The 16,541-nt window shown below is 37.4% G+C and overlaps 1 protein-coding gene across 1 annotated transcript; it reads left to right on the top strand.

The window, feature by feature from the left end:
• Nucleotides 1-442: 442 nt before the first annotated feature.
• Nucleotides 443-8,885, top strand: MTERF1 (mitochondrial transcription termination factor 1). The gene is given in 4 exon segments (XM_042917540.1): nt 443-465; nt 779-849; nt 6,433-6,670; nt 6,672-8,885. Coding segments are annotated over 3 exon segments (1,200 nt in total). The 5' UTR covers nt 443-465; nt 779-838; the 3' UTR covers nt 7,623-8,885.
• Nucleotides 8,886-16,541: the final 7,656 nt, after the last annotated feature.

Raw genomic sequence — 16,541 nt, 5'->3', positions numbered from 1 at the left:
GGTACCTCAAGAAAGAATGAGCACCTGAGACTCTTTAGGAGCCCCGGATCGCACAAGTCTTCTGGCATCAAACGCCGAGATATTGACCCGCACTTGTTAATCATGTTAATAAGCGTAATCACCCTATCACGCTGCAGTTCATCTACATGATAGCGACTTTCCCACCGCAAGTCGCTGGCAGGCAATACATCCCTGCAGCCAGCTTGGCCTCTGGCAGGGACGTCGGGGAAATCTCGGGTTCCGCCTCCCAAACCAGCCAGAAGGCTTGTCCCCAGCACTCACCACGGTCTCGTGCTGCCCCCTGCCGGGCTCTTCGCGTTGGGTTTACGCCACGCGGCCGCCGGGGGGCGCAAGGAAGGCGACGTCACCTGTGCGCGACCGGAAGTTAGCCTGTTCATTTCCGCTCTTTAGTTCCATCCCCAGACCCGGAAGTAAAGGCATCTGGCGAGTACGGTCCAGTTTGAGGTCTGTGGCTAGCTGGGCCTGTACCTTTTCTTTTTAGAAGCAGGGTTGGGTGATACTGATGTACGGTGGAGTCTTTATTCCTCCCCACTCCTGGGGGAGTTGATTTTGGGGAGGCAGAGGGGAAGAATGCATGGAATGGAACCCGTGGAATTATATTAGCTTCATTTAGCTAATAAGAACTTGTGAGAGAGCTTGGCCTTTTCCCGATTTTTAAATTTTAGGAATAATGCCTTTTAAGTTGTGGGGTTGAAGACAGACCATGTACGTGAAGCCCTTAGCTTTGGTTTTACAAATCATATTCGTGATTACGCAGCTTTCTCCCATTAATACTCAGGCGTGTCCTCGCCGTTTTCTTCTCACATCTCTGAGAGAGATGCCTAGTAGGTAAGAGGTTACTCATTTCACAAGAACGTTATGCAGTGTTAGCTGGGATCGATTTTCTGTATTACGAAGTGCTGACAATATTTTGTCCCCCCCCCCCCACTTATTTATTTATTTGCCATTTTTAGGGACAGCTGTTTTCTAGACCTGGAGAAATGCAAAGTCCTCTCTCTTTAAGACAAATGAGGTGAGAAATGGATACCTGTAAAGATCTCCAAACTTCCTTTATTTTATCAAAAGAAGACCATCTAGAATTAGTACCTTGGGGGCATTGATTAACCATCTCCATTAAAAGTGCCTTTGTCAAGCGAATTGTGGAGCAGAGGAGAACGGATATCCTCTTTTATTCCTTAGGCTTTACAAGTTATGAGTACAGAGGTTTTCAGTGTATTTGTTAATTTTGGACTTTAGCCCTTGGAATAATTGTTTTGGTTAATTAAAGACAGCAAATTGAGAGACGTTGCAATTAATTATGGAATATCAAGTTGTTTTTAGTTTATCTGGTTGCACATTTGTTTTTAATAACTGGTTGCAAAATAACATTTATTAAATAATATCACAGAATTTCAGAAACAGTACATAGACCCCTTTAAACTCTCAGAGATAACAGTCATCTACCTTCCCCCCCCCCCCCCCCCCCGTATATATTAATGTCTTCTGCCTTTATATAAGTGATATTTTTTATCCATACAGTTATGCAGTTTGCCCCTTAGAATATCTTGGATATCCTTCTATTGTGTTAGTTATGCCTTTTTTTTTTTTTTTTTTTTTTTTAAGAAAACTGGGTTGTGTAGTATTATGTTACATAGATATATCACTATTAACCATTCTACTGTTGGTGGCCATTTGGGCTTCTTTTTTGCTATAGCAAACAATGTTAGGATGGTCATCTTTTTTAATAACAAATGTGTTTTGTCCTTTCCTTTGGATAATCTTAAAGAAGTGAAAATACTGGGTTAAAGGATATGGTGGATGGTGCCAAATTCCTTTCTAGCAGTGGTATTTGCAGAGAATTTCCTGCATTTCCTCACATGCTCACCAGCAGTTGATAATAGGTGTCATTGTTTTCAGGCTTAGCTGAGACCACTCATACCATTTTTTCAGTCAATATATTATATTTGTAGTATTGTAATCAAATCCAAATTTTAGTTGTCAGTTCTAAGTCCAGTTCGGTTCTTTTTTAAAATTTATAAATAGAATATTATTTGTAGATTCTTTAGTAATAAGTTATTAGAAAACAAATGATTCACTTAAGCAGTAAGTTTTTGTTTAACAAGTTAAAGATTTGTGGGAGCTAGTATTTGAATGAAACCTTATACTATGGATAGATATTAGAACGGACCTTTCTTTTTTTTCTATTTTTTAAAATTTTATTTTATTTTTTAAATTTATATCCAAGTTAGTTAGCATACAGTGCAATGATTTCACGAGTAGATTCCTTAATACCCCTTACCCATTTAGCCCATCCCCCTTCCCACAGCCCCTCCAGTAACCCTCTGTTTGTTCTCCTTATTGAAGAGGCTCTTGTGTTTTGTCCCCCTCCCTGTTTTTATATTATTTTTGCATCCTTTCCCTTGTGTTCATCTGTTCTGTGTCTTAAAGTCCTCATATGAGTGAAGTCATATGATAGTTGCTTTTCTGTGACTAATTTCGCTTAGCATAATACCCTCTAGTTCTATCCATGTAGTTGCACATGGCAGGATTTCACTCTTTTTGATTGCTGAGTAATACTCCATCTTCTTTATCCATTCATCTGTCGAGGGACATTTCTTTCCATACTTTGGCTATTGTTGATAGTGTTGCTGTAAACATTGGGGTGCATGTGCCCCTTTGAAACAGCATACCTGTATCCCTTGGATAAATACCTAGTAGTGCAATTGCTGGGTCATAGGGTAGTTCTATTTTTAATTTTTTGAGGAACCTCCATGCTGTTTTCCAGAGTGGCTGCACCAGTTTGCATTCCCACCAGCAGTGCAGAAGAGATCCTCTTTCTCCACATCCTTGCCAACATCTGTTGTTGCCTGAGTTGTTAATGTTAGCCAGAGAATGGGCCTTTCTGAAAGAAAAGCTTCCACAAAGGCAGGGAGACAAGAATGGGGAAGAATGTTTAGGATTTGAAGTTTGAGAGGCGATAGTGCCTGTTGTGGGGTTGTAGAATAGAACAGACAGCTAGAAAGGTAGTTGCAACTCTGTGGTGAGGTTTTTATTATTTTTTTAAATTTTTATTAATTTTTGAGAGAGAGAACATGGGGGAAGGGCAGAGAGAGAGAGGGAGACAGGATCTAAAGTGGCCTCTGCGCTAAATGCAGAGAGTCCAATGCAGGGCTTGAACTCACCAATTGTGAGATCATGACCTGAGCCTAAGTCATATGCTCAACCAAGTGAGCTACTCAGACGCCCTGTGCGGTGAGAGTTTTGAAGGTCAGTCTGAAGAGTTGTGCTCTCTAGGAGAGAACTGTAGAGGTCTTTAATCAGGGAATAGGGTACTTTTTTGTTTGACAAGTATACTATGGTGGGATTTTTGCATGACTGATGTTCGAGAAGCAAGTTATGTGGCTGTTATAGTCTGGGTGGGAAAGAATAGCAAAGTGTAGAGATACTAAAGATTCAGCTGAGGAAGCTGAATCTACATGATTCAGTGACTGGGGGTTGAGGAAGAGGAAGAAAGCAATCACTTTTAGATTTTTATCACGAGTGACAGGATAGTGGTAGTGATTTCATTAATCAGAAGAGGGCTACTTTGGGGGCTGGAAAGATGTTCAGTTTAGTTTTAGACATGTTAATTCCTGTGAAAGACATTTCTGTGGAGAGCGAATTATACACAAGATGTAAAATTCACCTTCACAGATTCAGTAGAAACCTTAGATTTGTGACTCCTTTGTTAAGAAATTTGGCATATATTTTCACTGTTAGTTTTTCATTAGTACAGTTACTCGTGAACTTTCTGTGGCTTGCTCAGCCTGTTTGTCATGGTGCTAATCATTTCAAGAGTTTATTGTTTAGATGGTCGTCTTCAGATTTTTGGTTGTATACACTCTCAGTAAAAAAGGTTTATACATGTGTACTTCCAATGTATGTATATTTACTAATTATACACATTTTACCATACTGTTATATATATAATATATATATATAGTGGAATTTTTTAAAGGCAAAGCCAAATATAAATTGGAGTTTTACTCTTTTCTTCCTGTATCCCATTTGATCATCTTGACCCCTCATTCCAAAACACAGATCTTATCTACTACTGTCAGTGTTCGGAACCATTATCCAGTGGAGGCCACCCTTAAGCATCTGAAAGAGAGAACAGATTGTTGAACTGTGCGAGTAGAGCCTTCATTCTTTAGTTAGAAGGAGGATCTTGTTTTGGAGTTTCTAAATTCATGCATTTTTGGAAGAGTCTGTAGTTAAAGAGTAGTATGTGGTATTATGGAGAAGAAAAGAATAGTGAACTCAAAGCATAGGGCAATCTAAAATATGCTGTTGTTGGGGCACCTGGGTGGCTTAGTTGGTTAAGCATCTGACTCTTGATTTTGGCTCAGGTCATGATCTCACAGTTTGTGAGTTCAAGCCCCATGTCAGGCTCCTTGCTGACAGTGTCGGGCCTGCTTGGGATTCTCTGTCTCTGTCTCTCTTTTTCTCTCAAAAATAAATAAATAAATATTCACATTGTTTGATGTTTATTATATGAGTGTCCTTCATTTTTGTTTGAATGTTATTTGCTTCTATAGTTTGGGAATCTTTTTCTAATTCTTTGAGCATCTGTAGAATCTTGTGAATACAGGAGTGTTCCCTGCCTGTAGACATAATCTTAAATTCTTGTTAAATTGGTATCATTAAAAGGGTAGACACAGAAAAGGTTTTTTAAAAACATTTTTAAATGTTTATTTAATATTTTTGAGAGAGAGAGAGACAGAGGACAAGCAGGGGAGGGGCAGGGAGAGAGGGAGACACAGAACCTGAAGCAGGCTCCAGGCTCTGAACTGTCAGCAGACACCGATGCAGGGCTCGAACCCATGAACCACGAGATCATGACCTGAGTTGAAGTTGGACGCTCCACCAACTGAGCCACCCAGGTGCCCCGAGGCTTTCTTTGATACTGACTTTGAAAGCAGTATCTCTGAAGCCCAGAGATATTAGTGGTGAGTTGGAACCATCTGTCTCTGTTTTTTATTTTATGTTTAATTAGGAGAGGTAAGAAAGGAAATACCTCCTTTAAGTGATAAGAGCCCATTGTTACTAATTAGAAATTAAGAATTGAGTTTGTCACAGCTATACAGTCTAAAAAGGAAAAAGTAGGCATGCCTGGGTGGCTCAGTTGGTTAAACGTCTGAGTCTCGATTTCGGCTCAGCTTGTGCTCATGGTTTGTGAGATTGAGCCCTGTATCAGGCTCTGGGCTGACAGTGCAGATCCTGCTTGGGATTCTCTCTCTCCTTCTCTCTATGCCCCTCCCCTACTCATGCTCTCTCTCTCTCTCTCTCAAAATAAATAAACTAAATTAAGAGAAAGTACAATTTAAAAAATATGTTATGACTCAGACCATGATTAACTTAAGAACATAAGTCATCTGACAAATTGAATAACGGAAGAAAAATTTTCTGTTGCTTTCCTGATAAAATATTTCCTATAAATGGAAATACTCATTTTAGTATGGACCTATGGTTATTATATATAAATTCGTAATTTTGTGCCCCATTTCTAAATGATTAGGAAAGTTTTGGTCATTCGCCTGAAGTTATGTGTTGTGAAACAGATGCAGAGAGACCTGGGTTCATCTTTTATAACGTAGGGTGGGGGAAGATGGTAAGAGTAACTTTTCAATGTTTATGTGCTCTCAGCACAGTTCCACATACGGTGGACTATGTGGATTAAATAGCCCAAGTAGATCGTTTTGAAGATAAAAATTGGTTTGGAGTAGTTGGGTTACAACCAAGGGGGCAATAGGGTAAACTGAAGGAGATTGAGATTGGGAACTGTTGACCAGAGGTTCATATAAAGCTAAGAATTAAGACTAATGATAGCATGGGTTTAAAGAGAACCCTGAATCTAGAAAAAGATGTTTAAGGTGGAAATTAGTCTGAAGAGTTGGTTTTCAGGGCTATATTTAGAGTTTGTGGAACCAGGAAGAGAGAACAGGGGCAAAGAAGTCTGGTATCTATGGGCAGAGGCAAGCCAAAAATCTGGGAAGTTGAAAGACAAGGCAGAATTGAAAGCGTTGGTTAGTAGGAATAAACCAAAGTTTGAAAACCAGGATAAAGCAGAGGTAGAGAGGGGCAACTGTTTTTGGGTAGCAAACGTAGACAAGGCCAAATATAAAGAGCAAGACAAAGGCAGGAATAATTCTGGGGCAATGATGATATTATACTTCTTTTCTTCACATTAAGAACGGAAACAGTTCCAGGCCCACAGATAATCAGAAGCAGTGACCTAGAGAGTGGGAAATGCAGAGGCTGAACAACACCAGGAAAGCTGGAGCTACAGATATTTTTTAGAGAAAAGACCATGGTGCTTATAGGATCATAATATGGGTTTTAAGCTGGTTAACACATGCATTTGCATAATATTATGTATGTTGTTTTATACAGCATTCCAAAAGGTTTGGGATATCTGACCATTATGGCACCAAGAAACTTCTTGTGTATGAGAGGTAACTTTCTCTTTGGTTCAAGATGTTGGATGATCCGGTTTCCTGCAAAAATCCTCCTTAAATTAGTTTCGTTTAGGCTTTACAGCGTGAAGTGTGGTAATACAGACAATGAGTCTTCAGAGAATGAAGAACTACTGAATAACCTACTTAAAATGGGAGTAGATGTTGACATGGCGAAAAAAACGACAGCCTGGAGTTTTTAATAGGATAGGAACTAAAGAGCAAGACCTGAAGATGTTCCTTCTATCCAAAGGAGCTAGCAAAGAAGTGATTGCTAGCATTATATCAAGATATCCACGAGCCATTACACGCACACCTGAAAGTCTTTCAGAACGGTGGGATCTGTGGAGAAGAATTACGACATCAGACCTTGAAATTATAAACATCTTGGAACGTTCTCCTGAATCTTTTTTTCGGTCCAGAAACAACCTAAACTTAGAAAATAATATCAAGTTCCTCTACTCAGTTGGATTGACCCATAAATGCCTTTGTCGATTGTTGACCAATGCCCCACGTACCTTCTCCAATAGTCTAGATCTGAATAAACAGATGATTGAACTTTTGCAAGAAGTCTGTTTGTCATTGGGTCACAATGAGCCCAGAGATTTTGTTGGGAAGATAATTTTTAAAAACCCTTTCATTTTAATTCAGAGTACCAAACGGGTGAAAACTAACATTGAGTTTTTACAGTCAACTTTCAACTTGAACAATGAGCAGCTGCTCATTCTGCTATGTGGTCCAGGAGCTAAAATTCTAGACCTTTCCAATGACTATGTCAGCAGAAACTACACAAATATCAAGGAGAAGCTGTTTTCTCTTGGGTGTACTGAAGAAGAGGTGCACAGGTTTATCTTAAGCTATCCAGATGTGGTCTTCTTGGGAGAGAAAAAGTTTAATGATAAAATAGACTGCCTCCTAGAAGAAAAAATTAGCGTACCACAAATAATTGAAAATCCTCGGATTTTGGATTCAAGCATAAGTACTTTAAAAAGTCGAATCAAAGAATTGGTAAATGCTGGCTATAATTTCAGTACATCAAACATCACTCTTTTATCTTGGAGTCAAAAAAGATATAAAGCTAAATTGAAAAAGTTAAACACTGAACAGAACATTGTTCTAGGGAATTAAAAAGTATCTTATAATGTAATGATACCTCATTTTGAATTTGGGCCTTTCAAAAAGGAGAGGTTTGGTTTCTTAACTGTATATACTGTATAACCTGCAAAAATTGCTGCTAATGATCCTTTGGATATTTTACTGTAAAGGCTTGTAAAAACTCATGGTCAGGATGCTCTAGTATAGTTTTTCCAGTTATCTTTTCTCTAGTTTGAATTAATACAACATCCAATTATATGATACAGGCTGTGACTGTCCTATGAATGGTAGTTTCCTGAGTGTAGACAGAACAATATGTGGAAAGATAAAAAGTACAAAATAAGCTTTTGGTTTCTATTCAGATTAAAAAATCAACAGAGTCATTTGGATAGTTCTATTTCCTCTCAGGGTTTTGAATGGCAACTGATTTCTCCTGTTCCCACATATCTAATTGTGGCTCATCTTCAAAATAAAATGCCAGTAAAAATCTGACAAACCAGAAAGGAGGGGTTTTTATCTCAAGTTCTACATTCTCCATAATTATACCATAATTAAACATATCTCCATAATTAAACCATAAGTATGTTCCCCCTACCACCCCCCCCCCCCAACTTAGGCTCAATTTACTATGGGTATATCCTGATTTTCTTTGAAGAAAATGGCAACTATGATGGGCAGAAAAATGGCCACCCAAAGATGTCAGTGTCATAATTCCCAGAATCTGAATGTGTTATGTTACACTGGAAAAGGACTTTGCAGATGCAATTAAATTACAGACCTTAAGACAGGGAGATTATCCCAGATTATCTGTGTGGGCCCAATGTAATCATATGGGTCCTTCAAAATGGAAGAGGGATGTAACAGAGGAGGTCAGAGTAATATGATGTAAGGACTTGACCCTATTTACTGGCTTTGAAGGAGGAAGGGACCATGAGCCAAGGAATGCAGGTGGCCTCAAAGAAAATGGAAAAGGCAAGGAAATGTTCTCCCCTAGTGCTACTAGAAAGGGACACAGCCCTGCTGGGACCTTAAATTTAGCACTCTGAGACATGTGTCAAACTTCTGACATTCAGAACTATAATATAATCATTTTGTGTTGTTTTAAGCCACTGAGTGTGTGTCTGTTGTTACAGCATCGAATAGATGAATATAGGAACTAAATGATAATTAGTTGCATTATAGGTGAAGAAGTCACAAAATATGGTTCTTTTAGCATATCTGTGTTTCTTTCTCTTGTAATTAACTTTTTTTAAATCCACATACCTTTTTGGAATGATGACTAAGTTACTGTTTGTGAAGACCTAAATGTATAAAAAACTAAATGTAAGTAATAAAGTCTAAATAAAGAAATATTTTTACCTGATAATGTAGTTTAAAGAAATGGTTATAGTTTCTATATATTTATGTTTTATGGGAATTTCATCTAATATAAATAAAGAACAAGAGATTTTTAGATGCACTGACTTAAAAAATGACAAACCAGGTAATGACTTGAAGACATTTGCAATCTAGCTCTGATTTGAACTGAAAGAGAAGGGACAAATTATATGACCTTAGTTACTTTCCACTGTTTTCCAGAGGCATTTGTTTTCTAGATATGGATTTTGAATTAAATAACAATGGTGCTAAACCTCTTAAACCTTATTTCCTATCAGTGATACCTCCAAAAAACCGTTCATGACATGGATAGAAACATAATGCCTGTGGCCTTTTTCAAGGCCATTTTATGTCAATGATAGTCTTATAATTATTTCCAATGCACTATTTGATGGCAAGTATGGCATGGTTAAGAAAACATAGGCTTTAGAGAGATACTTATTTAGAGTGATATATCTGGGCATCATTCCTGACCGGCTCTGCACCTTTGTGTAAATATTTTAACTTCACTGAACTTGTTTTCTCAGCTGTAAGATTAAAAATTGGCCTCACAGATGGCAAATATCAGATGATATGGAGTCTCTAAGTCTTTTTGCAGATGGTAACTGTCCAATGATAGCTGTAATACAGTTATAATAATATTTTTAAAAATAGATTTATGGATAAATAATTCACATAACTCACCAACTTAAATTATACAGTTCAATATTTTTTATACTCCTAGAGCTGTATAATCATCACAATCTAATTTTAGGATATGTTTATGCCCCCTAAAAGAAACCCTTTGCCTATTAGCAGTAAATTCCCATTGTCCCCTCCCTTCCCTGGCCCTAAACAACCGATGATCTACTCTCTGTCTCTCTAAATTTGTTTATTCTGTAATTTCATATAAATGGAATTATCCAATATGTGGTCTTTTGTGACTGGCTTCTTTCACTTAGCATCATGTTTTCAAGTTTGGTCCATGTAGCACATATCAGTATTTTATTACTTTTTATTCCCAAATAATATTCCATTGTATAGGTATAATAGTATTATTGGGAGTAAATATTATTGTTAACAAAGCATTGGTTCCCTACATCTTCTGAATTTTATGAAGTATTTTCTGAGGCATTGCTTTGGAATTTAGCAATAAGGAACCTGAGGGACGTGGGTGGCAGAAGAGATAAAACATTATTGGCATCAAAACTGGACGGCTCCATGCAAAAGAATGAAACTGGGCCACTTTCTTACACCATGTACAAAAATAAACTCAAAATGGGTTAAAGACCTAAATGTGAGACCTAAAACCATAACTCTTGGAAGAAAACATAGGCAGTAATCTCTTGGGCATCAGCCTCAACAATATATTTATGGATATATCTCCTCAGGCAAGGAAGACAAAAGCAAAAATAAGCTATTGGGACTACACCTGAATAAAAAGGTTTTGTACAGCAAATGAAACCTGCAAGAAAACAAAAAGGCAACCTAGTGAATGGGAGAGATATTTGCAAATGATACATCTGATAAGGCATTAATATCCAAAATATATAAAGAACTTATACAACTTAACAACAACAAAAAAATCAAACAATCTGATTAAAAAATAGGCAGACTGGGGCGCCTGGGTGGCTCAGTCAGTTAAGCGTCTGACTGGATTTAATCTCAGGTTATGATCTCATGGTTTGTGAGATCAAGCCCCATGTCGGGCTGTGCTCTGACAGCCTGGAGCCTCCTTGGGATTTTCCCTCTCCCTCTCTTTGCCCTCCCCCTTCTCTCTCTCTCTCTCTCTCTCTCTCTCTCTCTCTAAATAAACTTAAACAAAAATGGGCAAACTATCTGAATAGACATTTTTCCAGAGAAGACATACAGATGGCCAACAGATACATGAAGATACTCAACATCACTAACAAGGAAATACAAATTAAAACCACAATGAGATATCCCCTCACGCCAGTCAGAATGGCTACTAGCGTCCATGTGTTGGTGAGGATATGGAGAAAAGGGAGCCATTAATGCACTGTTGGTGGGAATATAAATTGGTGTGGCCACTGTAGAAAACAGTATGGAGGTTCCCCAGAAAATTAAACATAGAAATACCATATGATCCAGTAATTCCACTACTAGGATCAGCACATATGAAATAAATGATACCTGCATGTTGAGTTGGTGTGGGTGGGGGAAGCAAGCATAATTTTAAGTGTTAAGCTTTACATCCAAAAATTATTAAAAATCCCTTCTCCAGTATTTGCTGTATTCTCTTTATGGCTAATGTAAATAAAATATAAAGGAGCATTTAAAAAAAGGAGGGGAAAGAGACTGTTAAAACCTGAGAACAAACTGAGGGTTGATGGGGGGTGGGAGGGAGGGCAGGGTGGGTGATGGGTATTGAGGAGGGCACCTTTTGGGATGAGCACTGGGTGTTGTATGGAAACCAATTTGACAGTAAATTTCATATATTAAAAAATTAAAAAAAAAAAAAAAAAGGGGATCCTAGGCCTATATAGAGAGGATATATATATCATATATGTTGATCCTCAACTGGCCATGATGATTATACCTGGGATGGCAATGGGTGATATAACAGCAACAGTTTTGGCCAGGGAGAAATGCGGGATGCGCAGCAGTACAACACAGCACATCTCTGGGAAGCTGGGAGGGACAACCTCTTTGTAGCAACAAATGGATAATGCCTGTCCGGCAAGATTAGGATGTCATACTTTATGTATGTATACCTTCTTTTAGAGACTTCTAAATTATAAAAATTATGCTTTTTAAAATTATAAAATTTTACATTTTAAACAAAATTTTAATATTTTTTTCATGAGTAAAAATAAAATCTATGTTTATAATGGGAAAAATGGAAAATAAATGGAATACAAAAAAAGAAAAACTATAGTTTTACTTTTCAGAGATAATTGATTAGCATTTGGGGACTTCCGCTTTTTTTGTTTTTTGTTTTTTGCAGAATATATCGTACATGGGTGTAATATGAGTAGGTATGTGGCATATATATTTAAATTGAGATCAAACTGTGTATTTGATAAGTTGCTTTTTAAAAAACCTGATAGATCCTGAACATACTATTTTTTTAGTAATCATTTAATTACAGAATCAATTAAGTATTCACCTGTAACACAATTTTTAACATTTGCATGAAATTCTGTCATTTGGATGAGGCAGAATTTCTCTAGTCAGTCCCCCTCTATTAAACAGAGTGAGTAAATTTTAGTACATTACTAATTTTTTGAAAAATCCTACCTACATTAGTTCGGTATTCCATAGTGTTATACATAATATCATTTTTTCACCATTGGTATACTTTATAAGTTGAAATTTCACTCTAGAAAATGTGAACATTAAAAATGCTGCATTTTGCTGTTCTCCAAATGTCAGATGTATCTGCAAAAACTTAATTTTTTAAGGAAATTATCAGTACATTTTAAATGGCATAAACTTGAGGACTTTCAAATAACTGCAAGAATTAGGACAATATCAAAGATTAAAGAAAAAATTAGTTTCTTCATCATGAACTTAGCAGGAAGGAATGAAAGAATGAGTAGCATTTATAAGAGTTTATTGGGTTATTAAACCAATCATTTCTCTCCTTACATCATATAATTTCTAAGGCCTGGGTAGGTACATGGTCTGTGACTAAAGATCCAATAAACTTGACTATTGGCTCCTTCCCTGTGGACTGTAATACTCTACACATTACACTGGAAGTATGATTTAGTGGAGATCTCTTGATGGCAGAACTCTAGCCACAGACTTTAATAATAGGCAGTTATCCAATGCAGGAAGAGCTTGGCATAATCAAGGTAGGATAGCAGGACTGTTATTAGAGAGATTTTGGGAAGAGATCATAGCATAAGCCTGGTTGCCCAACATTGGGGAGGTTGACCTGTGACTTATAGTCATTGTGGTCCTCTAGGGATCATCTCTGGAGGTCTTGGGTTTGATTGGCTACCTGGTACTTGAGAGATGGGTACTCTAAATTAGCCAAGAAGTTCCTAGACTGAGGCCATTCATTCGCTCCTTAGTTTATTTCCTGTTGACTCAGGAACTTGGGACAAGGCAGAGTTGCAGTAGGATCATTTTGGGGGAACTGAGAAAGGCACTCATGGTGAATGTTATGACCGGCTCTCTGTATCTTCTTGCTCATTTTCATGTCTCTGGTATTCCCCCTCATGACAGTCTTGCATCTTCACTTTCTTCTGGTCTTTTCAAGATAGTTGATGTTTACCTTTTTGGTTTCACATGTTTTTTTTTTTTTTTTTTTTTCTCAATTCACAAAGATTTTAAATAAAAAGAAAAAAAACCAAATTATGTATAGAATTTCTTTTTTAGCCTTTTGACTAATTTCTTTTTTTAAGTTTATTTATTTATTTGAGAGACAGAGAGAGAGAGCAGGAGAGGAACAGAAAGAGAAGAAGAGACACAATCCTAAGCAGGCTCCATGCTGTCAGTGCAGAGCCTGGTGCTGGGCTTGAACTCACCAACAACAAGATCATGACCTGAACTGAAATCAAGAGTTGGACACTTAACTGAGCCACCCAGGCTCTTCCTTTTGATTGCTTTCTGAGTGGAATTTGGTAGAGAGATAGAAGGCATACTGATAAAATCCCATTTTCTGTCTCAGTTTCACTATTAATCAGATGGATATTTGGAATTTGTTTTTCCTTAATAGCAATATTGTGTGAAAATTAATGAGCTTATGCACAGGAACAGCTTTGTGTTAATTGTGAAAAATTTTAATAGTATTATGAGAGTTCTTCCATCTCCATTTTGAATGTCCCAATGCCACCTTCACAGCTGTCAGGGTACCTTCAATTTATGCCTACAATCATTATCTTTCTTCTTTTTATTTTACAATGGAAATGAATTTATTCTCTGAGAATACAGAATCATTATAAAAACCTTCAAACAGTACACAGAAACAAAGTTCCAGCTAGCTTATTTATCATGCAATTGGGGAAATATTCTTTTATTCTTAGTTCACAAAGAGGTTTGTCTATTTTTTAAAATCAGGGATAAATGATAATTTTTGAAAAAAAATTAAAAAAATCATCTCTTCAGTTCATTAATGAATGACATTAATTGATTTCTTGATATCATCCTTTGTTTTATGGAACTACAACCTATGCCATATTCAATTTACTGATATTTGGCTTAGGAGTTTTCATTAGTATTTACAAGGGGAAGTGATCTATAGGTTTCCTCTCCATCTCACCTTGTTATTATGGAAGTTTCAGTGCATAGTTTCTTTGTGTTTTAGGGGGAGGGAGGTTAACATTTTGTCAGGTTTTTGGATCAGGATTGTGTCAGCCTCATAAATTAATTGGAAGCTTATTACTATTTTTTGGTTATGCTTTGGAACCATTTGAAAATGGTGGATACTATCTATTCCCTTAAAGATTGGCAGAACTTGCCTGTAAAATCAGCTAGGACTGGTATCTTGTTCACGACAGATCCTTGCTAACAATGGAAAGTTGTTGTGAAGGCTTATCTAGAGGCTTTTTTAAAAATTGTTTTTAATGTTTACTTTATTTTGGGGGGGGGAGGGGCAGAGAGAGAGGGAGACCCAGAATCCGAAGCAGGCTCCAGGCTCTGAGCTGTCAGCACAGAGCCCAATGAGGGGCTTGAACCCACGAACTGTGAGATTATGACCTGAGCTAAACTTGTTGCTTAACCAACTGAGCCACCCAGGTGGCTCTAGAGGCTTTTTTTTTTTTTTTTCTAATGTTTATATTTGAGACAGAGAGAGACAGAACATGAGCAGGGAAGGGGCAGAGAGAGGGAGACACAGAATGTGAAGCAGGCTCCAGGCTCTGAGCTGTCAGCACAGAGCCTGACACGGGGCTCGAACTTGTTAACTGTGAGATCATGACCTGAGCTGAAGTCAGACACTCAACCAACTGAGCCACCTAGGCACCCTGGCCCTAGAGGCTTGTGACCAATATCTTTTTAGTAGATAACAGTATAATGTTCTCTCTTATCCTAGTTAATGCATTTTGCTTTGAATTCTACATTGATATTAACATTGCCTGCTTTATATCTATGCAAAGACTTTGTACATACATGTTCATAACCAAAATCTGGAAGCAGCCCAATATCCATCAACAAGTGAATGAAAAAAATAAATTGGGATATATTAATGCAATGGCATACTATTCAGCAACACAAAAGAATGAATTATTAATATATGCAACAACCTGGGTGAATCTCAAAGCAATTATGCTGAATGAAAGAAGCTAGACACACACACAAAATGTATAATCTGTATGATTACATTTATGTAAAATTGTAGAAAATGCTCACTAATCTGCAGTAACAGAAAGTAGATCATTTGTTGTCTGGGATGGAAGTAGGGTGGAGTGAGGAAGACCATGAAGGTGGGATTACCAAGGGGCACAGACTTTAGGGGGGTGATGTATATATTCATTATTTTATTATGGTGATGGTTTTGTAAATATATGCATATGTCAAAATGTATCAAATTTTCTATTTTAAGTGTGTGCACTTTAGTATACTTCAATTATACCTCAGTAAAGTTGAATAATTTATACATTCAAAATTGACTTGAAGTGAAATCTTCATCTGAGACTAAATTTTCGTGTGTGTGTGTGTGTGTGTGTGTGTGTGTGTGTGTGTGTGTTTAGATACTCTTCATTTCTATTGAACAAATGTATACGACTTTATATTTCCACACTGATATCAAGAATCAAGGGTCGGGGTGCCTGGGTGGCTCAGTCGGTTGAGCATCCGACTTCGGCTCAGGTCATGATCTCACGGTCTGTGAGTTCGAGCCCCGCGTCGGACTCTGTGCTGACAGCTCAGAGCCTGGAGCCTGCTTCGGATTCTGTGTCTTGCTCTCTCTCTGCCCCTCCCCCACTCATGCTCTGTCTCTCTCTCTCTGTCAAAAATAAACATTTAAAAAATTTTAAAAGAATCAAGGGTCTATCTACAGCAAAATTAGTGCACTTAGATCAGCATTATCCCACTCTGCATATATAAATGTGTATCTCTCAGACTTGCTCACCTTCTTCAGAATGCCTGTTTATCCTGACCAAAGCTATATGACTGCGTTTCTTATAGGACAGTACACATGGCTGCAGCTTATTGATTTAGCTAAATGTGATAAGTTATTCACAGAATTAAAATTTAACGTAGTGTGTATGATGAATAACTGATAAACAATTAAAGTTGTATACATTACACATTTAATTAATAATTCAAAGCAATCATAACTGGTAAAAGAATTAAAATTTGGTCCTAATCACTCTGTGCTGACTTGCACACAGAACTTCATGAACTGCAGGGGGAACTGCAGGCAGAGGTTTTGCTATACAGTTTTCTAAAGTCAGCTAGTTGTACGTCTAGCTGATAATTTAAACTAAATAAAAACATCCTTTAAAAACCAGAAAAGAATTGGTGGGGTACCACATTATCTGTAGGTTCTGTCAGCCTCAAGCTGGAATGAACAGATACTCTTGTCTACAGTTGTGTTTTTTTCCCCCTGGTAGTTTAATGTCTTTTAAAAGAATGCAAGAGTGGTTTTTCTTGAATGGTTATTCATTCCTTTAAAAATTTTTT

The sequence above is a fragment of the Panthera leo genome, chromosome A2 (assembly GCF_018350215.1).
Source record: "Panthera leo isolate Ple1 chromosome A2, P.leo_Ple1_pat1.1, whole genome shotgun sequence".
In the NCBI taxonomy this organism is placed as follows: Eukaryota; Metazoa; Chordata; class Mammalia; order Carnivora; family Felidae; genus Panthera; species Panthera leo.
This window is presented reverse-complemented; position numbering and strand designations above follow the sequence as displayed.